General features: G+C 38.8%; 1 protein-coding gene across 4 annotated transcripts; it reads right to left on the bottom strand.

Moving 5' to 3' along the window:
* Positions 1-106: 106 nt before the first annotated feature.
* Positions 107-25,888, bottom strand: akna (AT-hook transcription factor). Of its 4 annotated transcripts, none has more exons than XM_088434124.1 (24): positions 25,487-25,620; positions 21,615-21,774; positions 21,370-21,477; positions 19,915-20,361; positions 16,806-17,496; positions 15,744-16,056; positions 13,552-13,626; positions 12,709-12,865; positions 12,438-12,550; positions 12,295-12,348; positions 12,054-12,172; positions 11,835-11,982; positions 10,615-10,727; positions 10,386-10,542; positions 8,930-9,036; positions 8,622-8,830; positions 7,425-7,566; positions 6,895-7,029; positions 3,610-3,746; positions 3,417-3,536; positions 3,198-3,296; positions 2,946-3,104; positions 1,777-1,888; positions 107-1,677 (listed from the first exon to the last, which is right to left on the bottom strand). In XM_088434124.1, exons 4-24 carry the CDS (start codon positions 20,246-20,248, stop codon positions 1,425-1,427), a joined length of 3,747 nt encoding a protein of 1,248 aa, XP_088290250.1. In that variant the 5' UTR covers positions 20,249-20,361; positions 21,370-21,477; positions 21,615-21,774; positions 25,487-25,620; the 3' UTR covers positions 107-1,424. The 4 variants fall into 4 exon arrangements, with proteins under 4 accessions (XP_088290250.1, XP_088290252.1, XP_088290251.1 ...); XM_088434127.1 differs by having other exon boundaries at positions 109-1,677; positions 3,003-3,104; XM_088434126.1 differs by lacking the exons at positions 21,370-21,477; positions 21,615-21,774; positions 25,487-25,620 and adding an exon at positions 25,814-25,888.
* Positions 25,889-27,863: the final 1,975 nt, after the last annotated feature.

Genomic DNA, 27,863 nt, shown 5'->3' on the forward strand with positions numbered 1-27,863 from the left:
TATTAACATGTGTAAAACGAACACGCTTATGATTTATTTTCAATGCACAGTACATGCATTTATTGGAAATGCTATCACTAAAGCGGCTGTCACGCTTAAATTTCTACTTAGTTTTCAAATAAAACAATAGTTTATACACAACATGTAAATCGAAACTATTTAAAATAAAGTGTATTTGATTATAAAATTGTTAAATCTTAAACTTAAGCCTTTTGTGTTGACCATTTGTGTGCTCTGCTCAGCATCTGCTGGGACTTCGAAGGTGGAGCAGGACAACAGGTAGAAAAGGGACATTGGATTTGCATTCCATGAGCCAAAGTTGCATTTGTGATATAAACTGTATTATCCATACTTCAATATTCTATAGCCACTTATTCTCACTAGTGTCACTTGGCTTGCTGGTGCCTATCCCAGCTGTATTATGCAAAAATAAAATTGTATTCCAACCAACATGGCTTAATAAAGGAAGTCCTTGCTAAAATAAATTACAAAAATTCCAACCTTTATATGGCTGCGATATCGTTTTAAAGGTTATAGGGAAAATACAAAAAAAAAAAAGAGAAAATGGTTAAAGACAGGTAAAACAAAATGCAAATACAAACATAATTCATCTTCATAGTAATACTTTTCAAGTACAATATAACACATTTGGATGTGAAAATAAGTGCAGTTACACCAATATTCATCTCATTCATATTCACTCACACCAATACAGTTGTTCACTCACAATGGAACAAGCACTTAAAATGTAAAATACGCACAAACAACTGCTGCGTTATATGGCAACGCCACTAAGTAGTCATTTATGCAATGACACAAAAATAAACCTACTGGGTTTGCATTACATCATCATTAGCAGTGACTACTGCGATGCTACGGCAGTTTTGAGAGAGGTCCAAGTGGATCACACCTTATCCCAGTTTACTTCAGATTGGATTGTTCACCAGTAATTCACAGTAGCACAAAACCATTCACACTCATTCTACACACTATCATTTGAGAGTGAAATCAACACAGAATGCCTGCACAAAAGTCAGGCGGATTCTGTTCCTTAAATTTCTTAATTTTAACGATTTAGTGTAACAATATCAGTCAGAATGAGTCCATGGACATTGAGCTACTGCCAAGTAAACAGTGGAAAGCCATGACCCACAAATCAAACGAGCGTAATTTACAGAAACAATCCATTGTTTTGAAAAACTAAATGTGTTCACTGAGCTCAATCTATAGTTTACGCAGCATCAAATAACGTTCTCCAGGAATGGAGAACTGGTTATAACACACAAGTCTCTCAAACATTATGATAGACATAAGTTGCTTTAACCAACAAAACTTGAACTCAAAATAAGCTGCAAATGTTTGCAAATTTTGCAAACGTCAATTTGCCAGTGCCAGGCAGGCTCCATGAGCAGACGTGCTGTTAGTCAGTCCGAGTTGGAGTTAGAGTGGGACTTGGACAGTCGCTCCAGAGAGCGCAGGCCTGCGGTCAGTGAACGCACCATGCGCCTTGATCTGTCATTCATCTTCCGCGCAGCTAGGAGGGCTTCATCCAGAGAGCGTTGTGGAATGACGCACGGCGACGGTCGCAACCTCTCCTCCTCTTTGCTACTGCCGACCTTTGAAGGCGAGCCTGCATTGTTGCTGCACACGTGGACGGGCTGAGGTTGGAGATAAAGGCTAAAAAATCACCAGAGTGATAAAATGACACATTCAGCGGGATATCTCACATGAAGGAATTAGTATGGTGTGTGGGGGTAAAGTGGACATGCCCCTTACAGCAATGGTGTGGGACACAATGCCGGGCACACGGCAGGTTGTGTCGCTCTGCTGGGAGACTCCGTGAGTGTGTAGCTGGAGATCCTCGGGTTGTTTGAGTCTCTGCAACAGTCTGTGAAACACACAGCACGCCAAATACTGAAATTTCTCTGTGAAGCAGGGTGGTGACTGTCTGATGAATCTCATAATCTCAGTCGGATTAGTAGTTACCAAAATGAAAACATTTGGCTAAATTTCACCTTTCACATACACTCCAAGTAAAACAAAGTAATGCTGAGGTTGAATTGACTAAAAAAAAAAACGTAATTGGGGAATTGAAAAAAACTTCTATCTTGCATTTCCTGGTCAAAACACAATGAAGAATGCATAATTTTCTGTAGCCATTGGTTACCACTTGACCAATTTGTAGTGGAAATGCAAAGTATGCTCTTATCCGCAAGTAATTTCTTTATGTAAAATTTAAAAAGCAAAATGACACAAAAAAAATTCTTAACACTTACAGTAATTCTAAACATTATTTATAACTTTTAGTGCGCAAGATTGTGTACAGTATGAGTTTTGGGTTATGAAATCACGACTAAGAAAGGGAGCAACTACAAATAAATCTCTCGTAAAGTCAGCTATGTTACAGTTGTGTATGACAAGTAGTGAATCGAACAACCCAGTTGTGAAATACATGTAATCAGTAAAGAGCTATTTTTAAAGCATGTGATTTGTAACTACCTCCATTTTTAAAGCAAATAACAAATAATGTAACTAAGCTACTTATTCAAGGTAACTAAGATGGCTGACAACGTACACTACGTCTCTTCAAATTCATTTCTCAGAAGAAACTGCATTTGAATCCATTCTGTTAATGTCCCACCTCTTGCCAGTTATCATCGTTGTTTCCAGATACGTATGTGATCGACTCTGGCAAAAATGTCCTCGTGTCAATTATGAAAGTTGATTCATAACATACATTCTAATTCTACGCTTAATTCCCTTTAATAATATATAAATTAGATGGAAGTTTTGGTAAATACAGCTTTCGATCATCCAAAGCAACCAGTACTTCAGAGAAAAGATATTGACCTCAAGCTTTCAGGATGTGTTGGGAAACCACAGGAAAGTAAATTCCAAAAAAAGGTAAGAACATCATTTGAGAGTTCAAGCCAAGGAAGTTTGACCTCTCAATAGAAGAAACTGAGCACTGCAATTGTTGATTGATCTCACGGCCTCCTCACATTTCTCATTGCTTGTCTTGGTATCAGGCTGTCCACAATGATAACAGTGATGACAGTGACAGGAACAGAACTTGGCTGGCTCTTGGTTTCCAGCTGCTGGTTCTGATGGTTAAAGACAGCCACAAAAAAGGTTACAGCCCCAAGTGCATCCGTAGATTATGGACGGCAAAAACAGGATGACGGAATGCTGCTCACTTTCAGAAGACACATTGTGACATGGTAAACACTGAGAACAAGGAGGAACTCCATTCATCCTTGGACCTTTGTCTTCTGCATGCTCAGTATGATCCCGCTCTAAAAGATCATACAAATCTGATGTCATTTCACACATAGCTGGAGAAACTAACTGTTCCCCCGGCTTGGGTATGTTTTTTTTTTTTTTTTTAATTTTCCAAGAGATACAGATATTCTTACTTGTGTACTGGACTTGAGAACTTGTGTGCGAAGGTTGGCTTTCAGCTGCTGCAATAGATGTTTGAGTGGATCTTGATACTAGAAGTCGACAAGCAAAATTTTCATCCTCTGTTGCCGTTGCTGAAAGATAAAATAGCATCCATAAATGTTGTGGAATTAAGATAATCATAGTTATTATTTAAGGTAAACGTACATGTGTCAGGTTGTATTAGTTGTTTGTGTGTCAATCTTTTCCTGGCTGTGCGTTTCACCACTTTGTCCACCTCATTCCCATCAATTATCCATTTCTTTCTGCTGCTTCCACTTATGTCACTCAAGTGCTCTTTGGACCTATGCAACAAATAAACAACAATTTAAGAAGTGCTATAATATAAATGCAAGCACAATATACTGTACATTGCGAATAATTTGGCAAGTCAGAAATTTATCAGCGCTATTGTAAAATGACCAGACTAAATAATTTCAGTACCAGTACTTTTAATGTGCTCTCCTCATTCGGAATGTAACAAAATTTGAAGAAGATGAAGAAAGGAGATGCAAGTGTAAAATACTGTGTAAGTCCTAATCCACTCCTCTCAATATGCAATAAAATGCACTCAGAACCACCGTGCATTGAACAGTTGAAGTCTTAAAAAAATGGGTCGCTCCATCTCAGTTTACCCAATGACTGAAACCTTACTTTTCAGACTTAAATTCCATGTGTAGTTACAGTAGGTCACAAAAGTGCCTACACCTCTAACATACAATACACTACACAAATGAAAATACACATCTGACATTAGACTTGCAGTTCTCATTAATTTTCCTTTAAGGCAGGGAAAAGTAAAATGACCCAGGCGGGATAAACGTAGCGGGGAAGTAACTATAGGACAAAATCTCTATTTTCTTTTTTTTTTTAGCTTTTTGGTCCAGAAGTGCAATGAGACATACAGAGAATGCACTGCCTGTCAAGCCTCTGTAATATAGTGACACGGCCAAATGTTGTGAGAAAGCCTGCCAGTGCTTTAATATAAAATAATATCAAAGACACGACTAGCCTTGGTACACTTTTATTTGAAGTTCCACCCAGAAGCAAAGTCACGACAAAGGTGTACTGATCAGCTTAACCTCTCAGAGTGAGCAACATTAGATGTAAGCAACACTCTGTGTTTTTTTTCTCTATTTTTTTGGCTGCAGGTTTTTTTTTTTTCATTGTAGTTCAATGTCATTTGGGGGACCAACAATAGCTAGGCATAATCGATTCATTGAGCACCCCTGATCTAGGCTATAAGGTTGGCAGCACTTGCAAAACTGACCTACAGCACAGTGGCCAAAACCATCTAGTGGCCAAAACCATCTAGCGGTTTAACGGAACAGCGCTGAAGAAGCTCAAGGTATTGGGGGGGTTTTGTTTGCACAGAACATACGTCGCACAAAGGATCAAATTGGTCTGCATGGCCCAGGAGTCGTCCCGTGAGTGTATGAAATGCATTTAGTAAAACACTTCGGAACTTTCTTTCTCACGCCCCGTGATCTCCTCACCATAGCATGGAAGTTGAAAAATATCTTTTTGGGCACAACCTTTATTTATTCATTTTTTCAACACATAGTTCATCACAGAGTTCATCAGTGAGTGATAAGTGCCGTTCACTCTTCACTAAGGCCGCCAAAAGTGAAGCGCAGAGTGGTGAGAGAACACTGACACGAAAAGTCCGTTTTTCCTACAGTTAAGCATGGTGGTGGGGGTATCATAGTTTGGGGCTGCATGAGTGTTGCCAGCATCAGGAAGCTAAAGTTCAATCAGGAAACATGAAGGCCAACATGTACTGTGACATATTGAAGCAGAGCATGCATGATCCCCTCCTTCTGGAAATTGGGTCGCAGGGCTGTATTCCAACATGATACTGATTCTAACCCACCTCTAAGATGGTTACTGCCTTACTAAAAATACTAAAAAGGATAAAGGTGATGGACTGACCAAGCATGTCCCCAGACCTCAACCCTATTAAATATTGTTGGGGTATCCTCAAACAGAGGTTAGAGGAGTGTAAGGTCTCTGATGGTCTCTGACTGACCAAGCATGTCCCCAGACCTCAACCCTATTAAATATTGTTGGGGTATCCTCAAACGGAGGTTAGAGGAGTGTAAGGTCTCTGATATCTGCCAGCTCTGTGATGTCGTCATGGAGGAGTGAAAAAGAATTAGAGCGGGAATCTGTGAAGCTCTGGGGAACTCCATGCCTGGAATGATGGTGGTCACACAAAATTTTGACACTTTGGGCATTTTCACTTAAGGCTTTACACAATTTAGTTGCCAGTGATTTAGACTTGACTCAGGGAATAGGACACCCCTACCATTCATAGCCTCAAGATGTTCGGGACTTGTCAACAAGGTGACTCTCATGGCTAATTGGGTTTGGGATACAAGATGAGGTCTGATCACCCTATCACTGGCTGCCTCTGGGTAGAGTGTATAATGTAAATGGCCGAAAAACCCTATGACAGAAGAATACTCCTGAAAAGAAGCCCCTTAAATTTCCATTCCCAACAACCTACATCAAGTCTACCATCACCAACAGTGTTTGCGTGTGCTCGCACAGGAATATGTATCTCAGCTATTGTCTTCTGGAATAATTAAAGGCTGTATTTTGACGAATCAATAGGTTCATATAAGCTTTACAATAACCATGTTTCCATTGTGTTAAAGTCCTTTCTTTTTTGCTTTCATTGTGTCAAAGTCAATTTCACCTTAATAGAATCAACGATTTCTGAGATGACAGTCGAATTTCAAATGGACTTTTTCAGCAACCTTTGGTCCGATTTTAAAAACAATGGTCCATGGTATCTACTGAAAGGGGATATAAAGCCAAATCTTTGTTGTTTTGTTTTTTGACTGAAGGTGCATCTGACATTAACCACCTTTTTGGCCTACATTTTGACCGACATGCAACAACAATCAATCAACAACAATCAACAACACAATACAAAAAAAATCTAATCTGGTGTAGCTGACACTTAGGGTTTCATTTTTGTAACTGAGTCAGTGAGGTTGACCATGTTTTTTATTGTCAAATTTTAGGGCAAACTATAGGTCAAAACATATTTTCTTGTCAAATTTAGTTTTGATACAAATGAAATAGATTCTTAGAGATGAACGATATAGATTCTTTATGATTTCCCATTTCCAGGGATATATTGTTATTTGAAAACAGACCAGTCGTTGGTGAGAAAAGGCAATTTGTAATTTGATGGCAATACCCATTTTTGTCAAAAAAGTGAAAACAAAATTGCGATCACTATTTTTATCATGGTGAAATTTGAAATTATGGTTTTCCATTCCACGACTTCCCCTTCCACAAAATGTCACTGCAAGTTTAAAGGGTGGGGTTTCAAAATGGCCTCTTTCGGTTGGTAGGTAGATATCCATAGGGATGTGTGGTGAGAGTGAGCATATAAACGAACATTGGCAGTTTTACAGTACTTTGAGGAAATGAACCAACCTTAGAGGATGTGAAGTTCTATGGTGAGTGAAGTTGCCTTGAGTTGAATTAGTTCCAGTAAGAGGGCTCAAGGGCCTCTCTTTGATGTGCTTTGGTGTGGTGGACTTGCTGTCCTCCAGAGCCTGACTTGATTCACTATGACAAACACAAGTTTAAAGGTTCATCTAGTAGAATTTTCAACATGATTTTTGTTAAAACAGGGGTTTTTATTCCACAACAATTCATCAACCAATGCAAGAGTAAAACTCAGCACACATAACACATGGTGAGTTATTACACACCAAACATGCAGAAGGCAAGATACAGTAAGCTACCTCTTATGTGAAACCCTACACATTAGCAGCCAGGCCTGAAATAAAATATAAAATATTGCTTGATATCACTGAAAAAAAAGATCTGCCAGAATTTCATGAATTGTGAAGATTGATATGGTACATAAATGATTACAAAAGTAATCTGTGTACAAGTGTCTGTAGGGTTGCTTTGTTTGCACAGCCGTCGTCATGGCAGCTGCTGCGTCACGCACTCACTTGCAAGTCACCACCTGCCTGGACGTCTGTGTTTTCAGGGAGTCACCATGGTGATGACGCACAGGAGAGGAGGAGGAGCTTGGGGAAGAACAGAGAGTTTCTTCATACTGATCACTTTGTATGTCTTCAGACACATTATGGGCTGGGGGTAAAAAAAGAATCTGGTTAAATACGCAAGAAAATATAGACATCTTGATGTTTTATTAGTGGTTTTACCATTTAATTAAATTCAGTGCTATTGGTTCTATGTTTGATTGTACAGAAGCACTTCATGTCGCAGGCAAGTGCATTGCTGTGGGTAAGCTCAACGTCTTTGATGCCTTGTTGCACAATCGAGTCTCGACATGGTGGAAGCACATCTGCACCTCCCCCACCCCCCTTCCCCTTTTTTGTTTGTGTTTGTGCCCCCTAACTCCCATAGCTAGCCCAGTAGGATGATTTACAACAAACAAACAAACAAACAGGCAAACAAATGTAAGAATGATTACGTTATTGATGCCCAGTGGTAACATACGAATCAAACATATCTAGATATATCAGCTGTCTATGCGTGTGATTTTCAATGTCTTAAGACATTTCAAGGGGGTATGTGAGATTTTAACAGGGTTTCTGCAGGTATTAGCATGACTTAAATGCTTTTTGATGCCGTGACAGAAATAGTACTTTTCTTTTCAAATTGAGAGCAAATTAACTAGAAAATGAAGCAACCTAATGTTAAATTGTGTTATAGGGAGTCCTTGGCAAAATGTTTTATGCCTTTATGTCATTAGTGATTAGCGAATTTTGACCTGACGAGTTAAAAATAAAATAACATGCTACACAATCTCCTGGAGTTGCTGAATAAAGTAAGCCCAGAAATAGCGTGACAAACATGTGTTCTATGCTTAATAAATCACACACATACAGCACAACACTCAGTTTTAAATCTTTAAGTCTTATTCATCCAGAAATGCTTTGCGATGGTGAGAGGGTACTGATAATTGCCTGGAAAAATAAATCACAGGAAGTACATCATTGAAAAATAGTTTGAAAAATACTGGTCCAAGAGGCAATTTACATTGACTTTTTCCCACCAAGTTGTCACTACGCCAGGCATATTTTCAAAACCAGTCTGCCAAATTGGGAAAGACATGCAGAGACTTACACTGATGCAAAAATCAGACATCTATAAAAATAGGTGCCAAAGATGAAACTCACTGGCTTCACTGTCGGTCCTGGTTGAGTCTATCTGATTGACCCACTGCCTTTGTTTGTGCTCCCCCGAGCAGGATCTCCTTATTGCTTGTTTGAAATATTCACTGGGTTCCAAAGATATGCACCTGTGTGATTGTGTGGATTCATGAGATGGTGTTGAGGTTTGGATCGTCTGAGGCTTCACTGCGCTCACTTCTGCAGAACCTGAAACACTGGCGTACCACGAAGCAATTGAGAACCAAGAATATGTGAAGAGAAAATAAAACACAAATAATATCACTGCTGCAAGAGGGTCAAGACTACCTACTCACCACTTTGAGGCTCTCTGGTGGCCGGATTTGCGAGTTGTAGCCCATATCTGACGACTACGCTCAGAACCAGCAAAGCCGCTGTCCGTTCCTGGAGAAATGACTCCATCCTGCTCAACACAACACACATCTTTTTACTACTTTACATGCATTGCATACTATTTGAATTACTTTGGTTTACTTCTTTATCCTCATTTCCAACCCCCAATTTAGGGGGGGTTGACTTATAACCCCTTAACACAAAACAGCATTTTTTTCCCATAGATCTGTGTTTGAATAGCAATAATTTGAATTAGAAATAGGTAATGTCATGTCATTTATAAAGCTTAAAATGGTTATATATGCAGTAGGCCCCCGTGTTGCAGGCAATCCAAACCCATGTTAAATAGCTATTGCATTTAGAACCCCAGGTAAAAACATAAAAATTGTACATACATATTAAAAATTGGTGCCAAAATAGTATAGTTAGTGCTACGTATAGAAAAACGAGTTTTGAAACGAGTGAGGCCGACCGATAGCAGACCAAAATTACCCAAAAACCTACAGATGGAGGCAAAACAGCACCAATACAGCCAATCCCCCAGGGTCATGATAGTTGTCGCAAATCCGGGAAAATACCGTAAAAGGGGGGGCGACTAAAAAACTCAGTATTCCGCATCGCAACATGAAAAAAAATGTAAGCCACGGACGCTGTAACACGGGGGTCCACTGTACCTCTAATTCAATATATTATGCACTCATTTTAGAGTGTTTGTACAGAACATTGCAAAATGCACTTTCGTCAAGTGCTGCTTGATTGCCTCTTTGTTGTTGACAACAAGGCTGCATGGCTCATTTTTTCGACGGACTTTGACACATTATGAAAAGGAAAAAATGGCATGACTTGTTTCCTCTAGCTTGTGAACGTGTGCTTGAACAAGCCCGCTTGTATGTCGGCAGTTGGGGGGGGGGGTGGGGGGGGGTGCGACAAGAAACCGTAAAGAAACCTTGGGATAATATCCCAAGTAAGATGATCAGCAAAGCATTTCCAAAGACCTCCATTTCGAGCTAAATGGACAAGTCCCAAGATGACTACCCATAGAAGGGTAACGATGATGCATGAACAAACGTCTGGGAGTTAAATGGGAGGAGCTATTTGTCGTATCAAATAGTGATGATGACTTTTAGGGCTTCCTCCATAACCTCACAGTGATGTTATTCGGTATACAATGTAGTAATGCCTCTAAAAGTACCATAATTTCATCATTTTAATAACAGACATCATGTGTTATAATTGGACAGTGATGATCTATGTAACCACTAAAGTCATGGGTTGACTTATTGCGTTTTTGTAAAATTCACCCAAATTGAAGTAAAAAAGGGGGTCAACTTATAATCGAGGTTGACTTGTACTCAGAGAAATACAGTCATTGTGCAGAATGAGAATAAGACCATTTTAACTCAGTAAGTCACAGCTGACCTGAGAAAGCACTCTCCTCATCCCAGTTTGACGTTTGACGATTCTCTTCTCTGATGAACTTACTTCTGCCAGACTGCTCTGACTGCTGCTGTAGGACTTACTAATCTCCTTCCTCCTTCTGCTATTAGGAGCATTAACGAGATGCCCGCTTGAACTCCTGCATAACAACAAAAATGGCACAATATGAAAGCTAACCCAAAAGATATCCTAACGTAATGTGAGCGCTTACCGATTATCGTCCGCGGCTTGTTCAGTACATCTTTTCTTGAAGTCGCAACTCGGGTTAGCTGGCACAGCTTCCTTCTTGTTCAACTCTACTGAATCAAGCACCAAAGGCATATGCTGGAAGGAGGGACAAATCTATGGTTACATACTGTACTGTATTTACAACAGGAGCACAAGTATACAAGCTAATTGTATCAAGTTCTATTACAAAAGATAACAAAGCTTGATTTAGATTAAAATTCAGGGGTACTAAGGCAAGGAAAGCCTGAAATATTTATAAAGCAACATTTATACATGGAAAATTAAAAAAAAAAAAAGATTTTCAGAAATAAGAATGATAAAAGACATTTGAAAACATTAAAATAACATTTAAAAGTAATCCATAATTTGCAGTTAAAATTACAGTATGGCCATATGGATTTCTTCAGGCTCATGCCGATTTTTGGCAGAAAAATAAAATACAGATTACAGATTAATAGGCCGATCAATTTAAAAATGTTTAATGAATAGAATAGCATTTGTTTCATCCCAATACATTTCTATAAGTATCAATTATATGAGGAGTTTCACATTTACAGGTATTTGCCCAGTAATTATTCCCTTGAGAAGTAGTGGTTTCCAGTTAATTACAGAATGCGTTGTGTGGCGCAATCAATGAAGTTATAAAAACATCAACTCTTGTCATATATGTTTGTGTTACTAGTAGTTGAATGGATGTCATTATTAACACATATATAGTACCTAATTTATGTTACAGTACGTATTTTAATTATTTCCAATTTTCTTTTAAACTTTGACTTTAGCTTGTGTATAAAATAGTCACATCTAGGTCAATTCTTTGCACAACTGCCTTGCTCACCACATTATAAGATTTATCAGTATATATACAGTGCCTTGCGAATTTGACCCCTTGAACTTTTCAATATTTTGCCACATTTCAGGCTACAAAGATATAAAATTTCATTTTTTCTTTTGTCAACAATCAACAAGTGGGAAACAATCGTGAGGGGGAACGAAGTTGATTGGCTATTTTAAACTTCTGTGTTCTCTATGACCATCGTAAACTGTTGTACAACAAGGTCAATTCTGAAACATTATTTTTCAGTTTTACATAGTTGCCAAATGCCAATCAGCAGCAAGCAATATGCGGTGTGGACAAATCAAAGTAAGTGAGACAGCGCAGGTCAGAAACGGACCGCTATAAAAATTGGAGTGTGAAGTTACCACTGAGTGAGAATCATCAACTGCAGATGATTTTTGCACTTGAGGACCAAGAGACTGAGTAGAATCGGGAGTACGGGAATTCTGATCCACTCTCTCTTTCAGCTCATCCATATGCTGTCCACACTGGTAAATGAACTCCTCCAGCTCCCTAACAGAGGCAAAACCACAATGTAATAATTGAATATCTGAAATAAACAAAATGGAATCCAAACCTCTTACCGGTTGGGGTCAAAGTGGCCACGCTCTGCCCCTTGCTGCTGTTGGGCTTTGTGTTCTTTCCTGGCTGATAGATAGCCCTTTTCTAAAGTGTCCAATTCTTGATAAAGATGTGCAAGTTCCTAGACAGTAGCACCGGTTTATGTGTGTGAATATGTGGGAGCCAGCATTTCGTCTGAAGGTTGAAAAACATGGATGGAGGGATGGATGCATGGATGGATAGACAGATTCAGAATAGTCTCACCTTTTCCTGCTCGAAAGGCGTTTTTCTCTTCAGCAATTCCTCAAAATGTTGGAGCTGAATGATTAAAAAACAAATAATAATAATAATGATATCATTAACCACTCCCACTTTAAGAAAATAGAACAAATGCTAAAGCTGAGAACCTGCTGAAGGAACTTGTCGGCCTGTGCGTAGAGTGTATTTGCTATCTTCTGATTGCCTGGGCACTCCAAGCTCTTTGAAATGTTGGCAGACAAACATAGACCAGAGGAAGTTCCTGCTCATTGTACAAACAGAAATTAAATTAGCTACTGAATAATGGTCAAAAATTGCTTGCATTGCATGCTTTTCTAAATTTTTTTTAGCTAAAACATTACATTATCATTGAATTAATGAGCTATACTATCACAGAGATGACAAATATGATGAATTTACTTAGGGGTGTGTTCTGTCCACTTGGGGGAGGAGAAACTGAGCTGGGCTGTGCTTTCTGAGCCTGAGGGAAGTCCAGCCGCATGAACTTTGACGGCTCTACGTGCACTCCTAATGCCATGACGTGAGCAGACTTTGGTTCTTCAGTGTACAGGTTAACCTTGTGGAAATGGAAAGAAAATGAAACGATGACACAATCACATATCCTACTTTACATCTAAATAAACTCGTCAACGAAGTTCACATTTCTCTGTACTTGACTGAACAAGCCAGTGAGAGCACTATTACCTTCATTCATACTATGTCAGGGCATCGCAACACATTCACTGCCATTGACGACTATATACGTCCAAGATCTATTTGAATGGGCAGGCATTGAACAAGCATGAAGTAATAACTACTTAGTAATAACTATAAATTTATGTGAAGAACTGGAGCTGTGAGTAGAAGTGCAACAAATGTGAATTGGTGCATTCTTGTATAATAAGGAGGTACATCAAAAAGCACACAACTTCCATGTTGCAAGAAATTGAAGAAATTGCTACGCTTAAGGCTCTGTCCATTAACTCTTTCAGTGCCATGGGCAAGAATCTTCATCATGTAAAATACTTAGGTACATATACCGGTAATTATTTTTTTTAATGACTTGATACAGTATATGACATGCATTTCATTTGCTGAAGTCAAAACTAAATTTTTTTTTATATATGATTTAGTTTAATTAGTGACAAAGTTGCAATTAAATAGTGGCAAAGTTGCCAATGACATATTTTCTCACCCTAACCCAATGAAATGAAAGTAGTAATGAAAACAATCAATTCAAGAAGTGGTTCAAGATGATCAAACCTTGGCTTCCAGCCGCAGGCGGTCAATTGTGTTTGCTGCCTCTGCGTACTTAGTCAGCAGTCTCCCATGGTCCTCCTGCAGACAGAGAAGAGAAAACATGAAAGGAAACAGAACAATGAAAAAGGTATTGCTTCGGTGGAAAACACGACAGTCTTAATAGCAATATTTCCTTCCACCTTTAGCTGTTGTCGGCAATGAACAAGGGGCCCACTATATAGTTAAGACAGTGGATATAAAAAGTTAGCAGCATGAGATTAACAGATTAATTAATATCAATGAATTTCAGTACAATAGCAAAAGTGCTTTTTTTTAATTTAATTGTTAATTGCATTTTTAATTTCTAAGTATAATGTCTGTATTTTATGCTTCGGATTACTTGTGTTTGCACTATTGAGGGTTGGTAAACAAAGGTCAATCACACCCTCAAGTGGACATTGATTGTTTGTCCCTGTGTTTCCTCATACGCTCCTGTGGTGGGTGGGAGGGCAAGTATAAAAAAAAAAAAAACATGTTAAAGTGGAAGACAATGTATGTCGGTCTTATGAACGGTGAATTAAGGTTTAAAAAACAACCCAATGGCACCTTTCCTTTGATAAAGGTAGAGTGAGTGTAAGGAGGAGTTTGCTTTCCCCAAAAGTAGCTCAAGTTTTAGTCTACCGCATAAATAAAAAGCACCCAGCTGCGACTGCAGCGAGATCCAACTATAGCAACAGAAACGCTAATGTAGCGAGTTATAGCAAAGCTATTAGATCAAACTACTCAAGAACACGCCGTGTTTGTGCTGTCTGCAACAGACAGGACAGATGATGTTTTATTGTAATGTTATTTTCTAATTTGTTGGCACATGACAAAGTAAAACAGCACCATTCCGCCTGATGGCTGAAACTAAAGGTTGTAGCCATGCTTGGGACACGTCTCAAATGCAGCAAAAGTTAAATGGTTACAACTGCATGTTAAAGAAAATAGATGACTGATGCCAGTTTTTTGTTTGTCGTTGCATATCAAACTTTATGTGTCAATGTATCTAAAAAAAATTCTGATTGAGAACTTTTTTAGAATTCTTTAGGTAACGTTAAAATATGATTAAATAATTATAAAGGTGGTTCGGTGGAGCAGTGATTAGCACGTCTGCCTCACAGTTCAGGGACCTGAGTTCAAATCCTCCTCGCTCCTGCCTCCCTGTGTGGAGTTTGCATGCTCTCCCCGAGCACGCGTGTGTTCTCTATATGTATTGGACATACTAAATTGTCCTTAGGTGTGATTGGGTGTGTGAATGGTTATTCGGCTCTGTGTGCCCTGTGTGAAGTGGCAACCAGTTCAGGGTGTCCCCCGCCAACTGCCCAAAGTCAGCTGGGATAGGCACCAGCAAGCCCACAAAATGTGTGAGGATAAGCGGCTCTAGAAAATAGATGGCTGCATAATTAGGTTTTAGTTCATCTCTAATTTTTTTTAAATCTCTTGACAGCACAGTAAAAATTCCACAGATGAGGTTTAAAATGACCAAAAGAAAATATCACAAAATAAAAATTCGAGGGCTTTATATTCAGTTTTGCTTATTTTATCGCGGCTCGAGAAAACGGATGCATGGATAATTATGGATTTCAGTGAATCTCTCTCTCTCTTTTTTAATCTCTTGACAGCACAGTAAAAATTTCACAAATGAAGTTTAAAATGACCAAAATAAAATATCACTGAATAAAAATTCTGGGGCTTTATATCCAATTTTGCTTATTTTATTAAATATTCCACAGATTAGGTTTAAAATGAACAAAAGAAAATATAACTTCATATAGTTCTGTGGCTTTATATCCAATTTTGTCTTGTCTGCCATTTTGTTTATTTTCTTGGCTATTGTCAACCACAGTATGAACTGTAACATTTGGAAGGAGTTGGTGGGGCAGAATTGAAAATTAATAAATAAATAAATAAACAATGGCTGTCATTATTAGTTATTCAAATTCAGATACCTTATAGGTATAATTGAAAATTAAGTTATTCATTGATCACAGGTCTGAAGATTCTTTGGATTTTTTTGGTTTTGATAATAATAAAAACAGTTCTTTGAAGATACATACCACATACTGTATTACGAAAGAACTTGAGTGTTGGCAATTGTATTTTTCACATAGCCAGTAAACGTATGAAAGAGTGCCACAATAATTTCACCAAGGTGGACAAGTCCCAAGCCGTACCTGTAGCTGATCGAGCAAGATCCCGGCTTTCTGCTGGCTGCGGAACTCCTGAGGCACGGTGCCATTAGGGCTCACACTCACTGTTGTTTTGTTTAAGTCTAATGGTGGCTGAGGTCCATCTGTTGTGTTCAGCAGAACTTCCTTCACAATGTCAGCAGGGGATTTAAAGACAACAGGGGGCTCTGGTGTCAGGGACTTTGGAGGATTCTTGGATGACCATCTGCTCTTAGGAGGTTTGTAATCACCTTTGGGGAACGAGACCCTCGGCTTTACCTTGGACAAATCTGGAACCCAGTGATTTGGATAGCCTTTTCTGGAATAACAAAATGACTGATTAATTATTGATAGAAAACAATAAAGTTTAGGAGAGAGAATTAATTGTGCTACCAGAATGGAAAATGATTGGAATGTAGTGGGGCTCTGAGATGAGAGTCAAATTCAGACAATGGTTACACTTGTAACTCAAATCATCTTTTTCTCTTGAAATAATTGGAATTGACATTAATCTAGCCAAAAATTATAACAAAAAAAGTTGTCAAGATAGAAAATATAAAGACAAATAAAAAGACACTGGTCACTGACTGAGGCAATGATTTTTGGACGCAAAGGAGATTCATAATAAATGTCACCCTTTCTTCTCTCAGCTCATTCATAGCACTTATATTTGTTGCTCTAAGCAGAGGATAAATCATTTGTGATTGTGGACTGTGAGTCTGCTTACATGTTATTGCCACTATTAAGCATTTAGCTGAAAAGCAACGCTATGTTTGTTTGTTTGTTTTAAATACCTAAGGTGCATCTAATTTGCCAGTAATTTTATACTGTGGTTGGCAATAAGCAGCTTGAAGCCATGTTTTTTTTTTATTATTAATTACTCACTTACTGTCACACCCGTTGATTGTAAACTTTGTTGAGTTGACTTTACTGTCACTACATAGTGATTCTTGAAAAATTGTACGCTACCAATTTAGAGCAATAAAACTAAGTTCAACAATAGCCCTTATCTTAAAATCTGGCAAGCTTTAGACACTCGTATCTCAAGGCCCCAAACTACTTGATCACCTCGATTCATTAGATCTTCTTGGAATGTGACAGCAGTCTTCCTTTGCTTCGTAATGAGAATTTGTCCTTGAAAGGACGGCGTCATGACAGGATTGTGACCTTCGCACTGGTATACGAGTGTTTTTTTTCAGAAAAGTGTTTGAATCCTCATTGGTCAGACTTAACTGTCGATTAGTCATTAGTGGTTGAGAAGAGACAGCATCTTCTTCTAGTTCTTCATTTTCAGAGTTTTCTTGGTAGTGAAGACTAGATTTGCAGCTCATTACACTGTTGGAGTCAAGATGACTATCTAGGAAACCTGTAAAGTCTGGAACAGTTTCACTTATGATCCCTGAAGCACTTGACGTATTCTCCATAGTAAAATGGCACAGGGGAGTGAAATTGGGGAAGGGTGGATGAGATGAAGCCTGGTATGCTGGAGACTGAGGTTTGCAATCTCCATCAGCTTCAACTATCAAAGGTGGAGACTCAAACAAACGGCGCTCACTGATGATCTCTTCTTCGCGATAAATGACTGGTCCATTTGGCAAATCCCAGCCACCTTCTGCTCCATCTCTCTCCCCCTGAGCCATGTCCAAGTGTGTATTCCTCTCAGAGAAGTGCCCTCTCCTCTGCCCTTCTTTTGGTGTCTTCATCACGTTTGCCTTGTCTTCATGTCTTTGTTCTTTTACGATGTAAACGTCATCACTGACTGTAAAAATTGGACGAAAACAAAGACAATGCGGTTGTTTAAAATACTTTTTACCAATACCAATTTTGACATTGTAAAACAGAAAATAAAGTGGTATGATGGAATAGATCATGCCCCGAAAATGCAAAAACTTTGCAGACAGCCCAGATAACTTAAATTGATTTTTATCTCTGAGATCTCTTCCTCGCTCTCTGTAAAACCATACATTCAAAAAAAAAAAAAAAAAAACACTCTCCTGTAAGTGTGCACAGTTGTTAGCATGTGTCCTGTGATTGGCTGGCGACTAGTCAGCTGTTGAATGTTTCAGTAATTTTGAATAACTTGCTATTCTCTAACGCTGAATGGTAATGATCACAACAGGTGTGGCACAATGCATTTTCTGGTTCAAATAGAATTTCTATTTTAACAGTCTCATCAATGTGTTCGCATTTTGACAGTGTCATGTAATAGGGATTTGTGTTTTTGTTGCTGTTGTGGGTTTCCGGGTTTCTATTTTTGGGTTAGACTTATTAGTTCATGTTACTGTTCCCTCGGGTCTGCCCTCCTTGCCAAGTGTCCTCGTTAGTTTGACTGTTTTCAGCTGTCTGCGTTTACCTGCCTTCCGTGTGTGGTCCAATCAGCTTCCCTTACCAATTGTTGCTGCCCAGCTGTTGCATGTTACTTTGTTAGTGTGAGTGTATTTACTTTCTAGTTTGAGAACCTCAACCTTCTTGCTTTCCTACACTTTTGGCCCCACTATCTTCCGCGCTTCATCATCCCACACCTAATAATTCATGAACAATACATTGAAAATGAATACTTAAACAATTAAACGAATAATCAGCTTAATTGAATAAACTGATAAAAGCTTATTCTTTTAAAAGAGTATTTCTAAACTATTTGTCCCTCATTACTGTATATTAACTAAATATTATAGTTTATCTGTATTGGGTGGCAAGGTATGGGTGTGGTTAGCACATTGCCTCACAGTGCAGAGGTCGTGGGTTTGATTAAAGCTCCGGCATCCGTGTGTGTTCGCCTGTGTACCAAGCGATTGGCAACAAATTACATGTGTACCTCGCCCACTGCCCAAAGCCAGCAGGTATCTGCTCCGGCATGCCTGCGCTTGAATTCGAGAGAACAAACTGATGGCTGGACAAATTCTCCTTCAGGATCTTCAGGTGAATAGCAGAACTCATTTTTCTGCCAATCACAGCAAGTTGCCCTGCTCCTGAGGAAAACAAAAAATCCATCACACCGCCCACCATAGTTTTCTGTTAGCATCATGTCCTTTTATTAAATGCTGTGTCAATATTACGCCAGATGTAACGAGCTGCACACCTCCCGAAAAGTTTAAAACTCTTTCACTCCCGTTGGGACAATGCGTCCCACAACTTTTCAAAAAATGGCAGTGGGGGAATCGTAGCAATACCGTGAAATGGCATCCCAGCAGTTCATTACATGCCTATCTACAGATATTGTAGTGGCCTTTCGCAACTTTTCCATACACAACAAACCAGGGCTGGGCCCACTGTCAACAAGGTAGCTTGCCTTGTTCAATTTCTCCTCAATTAACCATCTAGTACAGCAGAAGTAATACAGTATATGCAATAAGTTTGATTAAAAAAAATGTGGTGAATGGGTTAACTCATCAGTCCACAGAATGGTTCTCAGAAAATCTTGATCATCAAGATGTTTTGTGAGCAAATGTGAGATGAGCCTTTATGTTCTTTTGTGACTACAGTGGTTTTCGCCTGGGAATCCTCTCATGGATGCCACATTAGGCCAGTGTCTTTCTTATAGCATAGTCATGAACACTAACCTTAACTGAGGCCAGTGAGGCCTGCAGTTCTCTGGAGGTTTTGCAAAGTTCTATTGAGACCTCCTGGATGATTTGTCAAGATTTTCTCTTAGAACCATTCTGTGGACTGATGGGTTAAATATGGAACTTTTTGGAAGGTGTGCAACCTGTTATATCTGGCGTAACACACAGCATTTGATACAAGAACATGATGCTGACAGAAAACCATGGTGGTGGGCAGTGTGATGGCTACTATGCTTCCTCTGGACCAAGACAACTTACTGTAATCGACGTAAAAATGAATTCTGCTATTTACCAGAAGATCCTGAAGAAGAATGTCCAGTTCCCGAAGAAGAATCTCTTTATCTGTTTGTGCTCTCAAACTCAAGCACTTTTCGATCATGCAGCAGGACAACGATCCGAACGAAACCCACTAGCAAGTTCACCTCAGAATGGTTTTAAAACAGGGGTGGGCAAGTCCGATATTCGAGAGCCACAATCCAACACACCTCATTCAAATCTGTGATTGATCCACCAACCTTCCAGTAGGGAGACGAACACCGTACTACTGAGCCATACTAATATTAATTTTAGCATATCATCGGAACAGCAAAAGTTGAAGTTGTTTAATGACTCACATGATGACAGTACATCCACATCATCAAGATGTTCGTTGAGGGTGTAATTGAGCTCTTTAGGTGTCATATCCTGAAGCTCACAGTCACTGCGATTCTCTGGGATGAGGAGTCCTGGATATGAGTTACGATTACATTCCTTTTCATCTTGTTCTTGCGTCTCGTCCACCAGTGTCAATCCAATGATGCCGTTTTCATCCATCTGGCTACAAAAGTCTTGTTGTTCTTCCTCCTCATCCCACACATCTTCAGATGATTCAGAGGTGGTTGGTGAGATGCAAGCTGGAGCAGGAGTCCAAGACAGAACCCCTGTTTTTGTGTTCTTTACTGTCTCCATTCACTTGTCAGTTCATTGTCAACTTTGATCTAAGGAAAGGTTGGGAGGCTGGCTCTTGTGGTCCCATCATTTATCTGGTCAAAGCCCAGCTGCGTGGAGGAAGCCTGTAGCCCCTAGAATGAGACAAATCAGTGTTGAATAGAGGAGAGGCATTGAGAAATCAACTTCAAGACTAAAAACATTCAATATTATGATTGAAAATCTAACGTAAAGTACCATCATTGATTCCAGGACAGCATTATCATTTACACCTTTAGTTACTTGCTGATCAAAGTACATTTTTTGTTTTTGTAATTAAAGCACCCTAGTGGGGCTGACTCATTTAATTTTCATTGGCCATTAGGGCAGTTATAACTGGGTCATATAAATTTGATGATGTATTTGTCACTCTACATATACAACTGACTAAATTATGTGTGACATGTCAAATGTTGATCCATGATGGTCCAGCATTCTACATCATACCAACTGGCCTCACCATCCATATGGCTGCTGATGAGTAGGGTCCACTTTAAAAATTAAAACAATTGTCAATTGGCCCTGGAGTTCTGGAGGGTGCTTTGGGAGTAAGGGGTACTGAACGCCTTGATTTGGGCTATTTGGTCTGTGTCTGAGCTTCTCCGCTGAGGCTGCTGCGCCCATTGCTCGACCCCGGATAAGCAGAAGATAATGGATGGATGAATGGACAATTGTCATATTTATGGCCATCAGGTCACTTTATACTCATGTCTGGCTACTAATTCTATCCTGTGATCCATTTTTTGTCAGATTTTTAATGTGAACCCACAATTGAAATACAAAAGTCACTTAATAAAAAAAAAATATAGAAAATTGGAGCAAATTTTCTTTACATTCTGCATACATTAAATGCATATCACGTTACAATATGCAGGAACACAGTCGAAAGGCTAGCAAAGCTACATGTTAGATTCTCAATTTAACAGGTAACATCCATTTTCTAGGTTTGCTGGTGCCTATCCCAGCAGGCTTCGGGCAGTAGGCGGGGGACACCCTGAACTGGTAGCTAGCCAATTGCAGGACACACAGAGACGAATTACCATTCACACACCCAATCACACCTAAGGACAATTTAGTACTCTATGTCCAATTCACAAAATTACCTGGGAGGAAGCTGAGTGCCTGGAGAAAACCCACGCGGGCTTGGGGAGAACATGCAAACTCCACACAGGAGGGCGGGAGTGAGGTGGATTCAAACTCAGGTCCCTGAACTGTGAGGCAGACGTGCTATTCAGTGCGCCACCGAGTCACCCCAGTTAAGAACAATATTTTGAAAATGTTCTGATGTTCACTGCTACATTATCGTAAAACAATGACCAGAAGAGCACTTCAGTGGAGCAGTACTCACATTCTCATTGAGATAAGTGGCTACACTACTTCTTCAGTATCCCAGATTAACACAAGAAGATTGTTAGCTTGGCACATCCGGCATTCTCTATATCCGTGCTCAACTATTCATGGTGAAGAACTTGTCATTCATCACTTATTTCACTCTGCAATTTTAGAGACTACAAAAGAAAGAGGAGAGAGGGCACAGCAGGTGAACAAATGCAAGACATTTGGAAAAGAACCCATGAAAATCTCAAGTGCAAAAACCACAAAATATCTTGTACTGGTATCCAAATTTGGGTGGGGGAGTAAATCCAGAAAAGACCATGAAGCTTTGTGAAATTGCTTGTTGTATGAAAAGAAAAAAAATACTGTATTTTTAGGACTATAAGCCACAGCTTTTTTACTCATAATTTGAGCTCTGCGATTTATAGTCCAGCGTGGTTTAGCTGCTGTTTTTTTTTTTTTTTAATACTGGCCACCACCACCAGGAGGCCGTCCACCAATAAAGCAAATGTGTGTTTGTATTCAAGGTGTCAATTTGTGGAACAACTATGTAATAGAACTGAAAATGACATTCTGCCATTTACCGGACGATCCTGAAGGAGAATGTCCGAATCTGCTACATATTTGAGTGTATAAATTATGTATCTATTATGTATTTTTTATATATAAAATAGGATCTTCAATAAATGTTTGTGACGAGTGATTTGATATGTGATGGTATATACTGTATAGTATGATTGTATATATGAATTATGTGCAATGTGTTTATATGTTCACAATGTTGCTGTAAGCAGGCAATTTAAAAAAAGTAAAAAAAAAAAAGTATACAACTTGCAGATACCATCTTTCATTTTAAAAGTCTGATGTTACCTTGTAGTACGGTGTGGGCTTATCCGTGAAAAAAAAAACAAAAAAAAATTGCCAAACTTTTGCTGGTGTGGCTCATATACAGTCGGCCCCCGGCTTACGAGCACCCTGATTTACGAACAATTCGCCTTACGAGCGTGGATCAGGGAGATTTTTGTCCTCCGCTTACGAACAAACCTCTCGCCTTACGAGCAATTCGACATGCCGGCCATCGAGTATGTAAAAATGTTCTCGTTTAATCTCATCAATAAATCAACAGTAGCAACATCATCAATCATTAGTAGATACTTGTGGCAGTAACGTGAACGCTATTGGTCTTACAACGTCACACTGACTGTCTCACTCACGGTGTCTAAATATATTACCATTTAAGTGTAGTGTTTGTACAGCTAAAGGGAAAAACAGCTGACATGAAATTAAATGTGCCGATTGCAGGACAAAGAATTGTCATTGGTTTAAATGTGTGTGTTTTTTTTTAAATTAATTGTCAATACATTCCAACCGTTTAAAAAAAAAAGTGCGAATAATTATCAGTCAGTCACGGAGATGCGAATATGCTATTGGTCGATTAAGGTCACCCGGTCTCACTCACGGAGATGCTATTGGCCGGCGTCACACGTCAATCACAGAAATGCCGATATGCTATTGGCCGAACGCCTTTATCTAGCTTGATGGGACAGGATGGAAGGAAGGAGAGAAAATTAGTGAAAAACGGAATGTTGTGAAGACTTTGCAAACTTTATCTGTTAGACATAGCTTCTAAAATTACTAGCAGCGGTAAAGAAAGAAATAAGAGGATGATGTTTTAGTATCTGCGTGATTTGCACCCTGACTGAAAGAGTTACTGTAACACTGTAAGACCAATAGCATATCTATCGCCGTGTTAACTTTGAGCGATGGACTCTGCCCCCCTCTGCTTACACCCAGCTCAAGTCTCGTCGTTTCAAAGGTAAAAGCTATTTATCCATTGTATTTATTATATAATGCAAGTGTACAGCAGATTATGTCACTCAATTTTAATATATGTATACAGTGTGTCGTTTATACCTAAGGCTTCGGCGCGCGTTGCACGCATTCACAAATTAACATGGGTTTGGATTGCCCGCTATACGAGCAATATATATATATATATATATATATATATATATATATATATATATATATATATATATATATATATATATATATATATATATATATAACACCTAACTAGGGGGCTTCGCAAAAACGCAATGATCAGTAGTGTACATCTGAGGACAGCACAATAATGTCATGTAACCCAACATCAAGAAACCCACAAGCGAAACATAACCTTTTACATTCAAACATACACCCTTTATGTTTAGAAAAAGAAAAAAGAAGTGAAGGTTCTCTGAGCCAAAACAAACTGACAGCAGGATTTTTTTTTTTTTTTTATAGAAACACAAGCTTTGCTGGGAGTAGTGACACAAAAACCACAGTGATATTTGAAAGGATCCATTTAATCTTAGACGAGCCAGTGGCCTTTGCTCTACTAGATTCAGTGTAGTGGGTACTTGCTGAGTGATCATCTGTTCAATTTGAGGAAAAAAAAAAAAGAAAGCTTACCTTCAAAATAGTTACTTCCCTTTCTTCACATATGGTATTGCGGTTACCCATGAGTGCATTTACATTACGTAGAATATTATGTGTCAAAGGAAGAGTCTATAGCATAACATGTGGCATCTGTAAAATAGAAATTCACTGTGCCTTTATAACATGCTGTTTTGGGAGGCACAGTCATTCCAGAGCTGCACACATTTCAAACTTTACCCCCAAACAGTTAAGGGTAGGAATAAAAACAAAAGAACTAGTTAATGTTCACTACCGAGTCTTACAAAACGGACAAAGTTGGACAAAAACCTTTTTTTTCCTTTTAGAAGTATAAAAGTGAATAGTTTCTTCTTCAAGGACACATAAAGTGAAACAGTGTGAAACAATCAAGACATCATTTCACATCATACTGTAGATTCATACATATTAAGTGGTAATGCATATTTTAATTTAGTGCAATTATTATCTTGTTATTATAATATTATTATCTTCTGTTAAATAATAATGAATATTATGTATTATGCATATCCAGTCCTGGGTGTCCCCCACCTACTACCCGTAGACAGCTGCGATAGGCACCAGCAGGCCAGCGGCCCTTGTGAGGATAAGCTAGATAAGATAAAGGATGGATGGACAGGGCATGCGATGAACGACTTTGAACAGTGGTATGAGAATATGTTGCTATATTTTTACTTTTACAATGTATATTTTCATGTAAACTTTTACATTTATGAAAAGTGTATGAACAAATATTACTGTAATTATGACTTACCCACAGTACACAGCCACACTACACCACACCACATTTTTCACAGCATTGGTGCTGGCGAGTAATGGATTTTCAGATTGTTGCCAATGGAATAAAGAATGTGTTGGGAGAAAAAACGTTCCTAATGTATTATGAAAAATAGACAAATAGGTATTTATAGAAAAAACCTGATTTCAAATTGATGTTGCCTAGCTTTTTAACACATTGTTGATGATGATTGTGGCAAATCATCAACATGGTCAGTGTATTTAAATTGATGAAGAATGTAATACAAACATGTAAAAAGGTTCATTTTAAATGTCAACAATGTGCATAATAACACTGGCTTTGCAACAAGGAAACATCTTATTTTGTCACTCCTTACATTTGAAATATGAATTAGCTTTTGATCTTGAATGCCTTTGCAGTAGTAGTTTCACTATTCGTGTTGGGCACACTTAGCATGTTCCATTTACGCGCAAGACACTTAGAGGATTTACTTACACTTTCCGCTACATTAATCCAAATCTAGGAGTCCAGAAAGACTTGTTCGACAACATTTGTCAAGACCAGCCTGACTGCTGATAAACTCAGTAAACCAACCGAATAAAGACAAAACATGGTCTCTGGCAATAAACTATCGCAGACGACAAAAATGTAGTCATTTTAATACATATTATGGACGCAGTTATCGCTACCTTAATCCAAAAGGCTCCGCAGGCAGGATTTCCAGATTTCACAAGAGTCCGTTGCCATGAAAACCACTAAACTGATGAGCAAAGATCCGCCCCTATGTCACCATGGCGCACACTCAGCACAACAAACCATTCAAGTCAACGGGTTTCCACACAGCACAATACGTCAAACTATAAAGTAAGCAGATGTACTTTAGTGCAAAGGATGTATACAGGTACAGGCAACGGTTACACGAGATGAGTCCTTACGTTTTATAAATTCACTCACATTTGTCCATCACATTGACGTCCGCTCTGTGTGAAGAAGGACTTTGAAAACAATTTTCGTACCTTACTTGGGTCTAAGTAGCCAGGTTTGTAACATTAAAAACGCCGTGGACATGGACTGACTTGCTCGCGCCGTTGGTTGCCGAATACATTTATAACTTTTATCAAGCTCTTCAGAGGTTATTTGAAATAAGGGGCAAGGATTATAAAATATATTTCCTAAGTGTTGTCTGCCAGGGTCTCAAAACGTTATGGTTTTTCTCAGATTATTACTGAAACAAAGCAACGCCCCAACCTCATCATACTGATTACTACCGACACCTGTAGAAATATTATGAGCAACACATAAAATTAGATACGAGAATCCAATGTGATCACGGGGGCTACTCTGGTCCCAATTTTTATCCTAACAGACAAAATCCGGGACAAAATAATGAAGTCCATGGTGAAGTATCTTGGAGGAGGAGCTTAAAAAAACCTGACATGTAGTACTGTATTCGACACGCGACACGAAAGATTTGCCCACAAGGGAGCGCTGTTAGCTAGGTTTTCCCGCCAGTATTTATCATCCATTTATTTGTCCCAGTGCTTTGAATTTTTCTTCGGTCGCTTTCAAACGAGTGATGAGAAACGTTCGATACGTGTCATAGACACACAAGCGTGTTCCGCCAAAAAAAGAAACATTGAATGCCGTATCAAGTGTGATGTCAAATCTTCGTTGGTGGGGTTTACTATTTTTTTTAACATTAGTTCCAACTTTTTTCCCCCCTTCTTTTAAATCACATCAAAATAACATTCACTTTAGCACCTTCCTCTTTTCCAAGCAATATATAAATACACAAAATTAAGTATAAGATAAATATATTATCAAAATATGTTAGTGTTTAGAATTATGCTTCCCTCTCAGGATTTGGCGTATGATTTCATGAAGCGCATGAAACAAATGCTGAGAAAATACACTGACCAAGCTAAACGCTGTTCTTAGCCAAGAACTGCGGGATGCTTAGGATACTGTGAGCAGTCGAATTGTCACGGACAGTGATGCACAGGTTTGCACCTGCATTGCTGGACTTTGCATGTTCTCCCCGTGTTAACGTGGGTCTTCTCCGGGCACTCCGGTCTCCTCCCACATTCCAAAAACATGCATGGTAGGTGTACTGGACACTCTAAAATGCCCTTAGATGTGATTGTGAGTACTTTGCAAAGTTTGTAGTTTCTGAGTGACCACTTCCTTCCATGGCCCAAAAACAAGAACCGTACTTTCTGGGGAAAAAAAAAAAAAAATCTTAATGCTTGACAATGACCAATCTCAGACTGTGAAGAAGACCACCGAGTCACTGGCTGCTATGAGCACGAGAAGAGAAATTGGTGGTGTTGCCAACATCTTCCCCTGACCTCAATTCTATTGAGAACCTCTGGGGCGTCATCAAGCAAAAGATCTATAAAGGTGGGAGACAGTTCATATCCAAGCAGCAGCTCTGGGACGCTACTCTAACACCCTGCAAAAGATGTAAAGCTGGAATCTTCCAGAAACTCATGTTCAAAGGATGCAAGGCTTATGGAAGTTCTATCAAGCAAGGGGTCCTACATTAACGTAAGTTTTATTAAAAATTATATCAATCAATAATATTTTATTTCACATGGTCTTATAATGTTAGAAATTCAACATTTGACCATTTTGAGTTCTTTACAGCTTATAAAATGTCTTGAAACACTTGTGCTTCATAATTTGGAGCAGTGGTCTTGAGTTATTTATTGTAAAAATACAATGATCATTTCAAGATTTTATAAATGAAATTTGAATGAAACTTGAAAATTATCCTAATATCTGCATCGATTTGTCATAGAAATTGGACTAAAACGTATTTTGCCTCACCATTTGAAACCCAGTGTATAAAGGTAAAAATGTACCTGTTTAGGGTTGTGCAAAATTATACTGTTTTGCAAAAAGGAAGAAAACTAGTACTCCGCTTCCTTCTGGTGGAGAGCATAACATGACAAGTTATCCAGTGACAACAAGTGCTGGTCTCCACCCCGAAAAGTTTGAAATTTAAGAACCATTACTATACAAATATTATGTTGAAAAAAATGTAAACGACAAATCCCATCTTTA

Source organism: Hippichthys cyanospilos, chromosome 15, assembly GCF_059441005.1.
Source record: "Hippichthys cyanospilos isolate Australia breed blue-spotted pipefish chromosome 15, RoL_Hcya_1.0, whole genome shotgun sequence".
Lineage (NCBI taxonomy): Eukaryota > Metazoa > Chordata > Actinopteri > Syngnathiformes > Syngnathidae > Hippichthys > Hippichthys cyanospilos.

Coding starts and splice junctions, on each gene's coding strand:
- akna (XM_088434126.1), bottom strand. CDS start 20,248: ATGGAGACAGTAAAGAACACAAAAACAGGGGTTCTGTCTTGGACTCCT. Junction 11,983..12,053: donor GGCCACTTTGACCCCAACCG/GTAAGAGGTTTG, acceptor TGCCTCTGTTAG/GGAGCTGGAGGAGTTCATTT. Junction 3,297..3,416: donor TTCTCAAGTCCAGTACACAA/GTAAGAATATCT, acceptor ATGATCTTTTAG/AGCGGGATCATACTGAGCAT.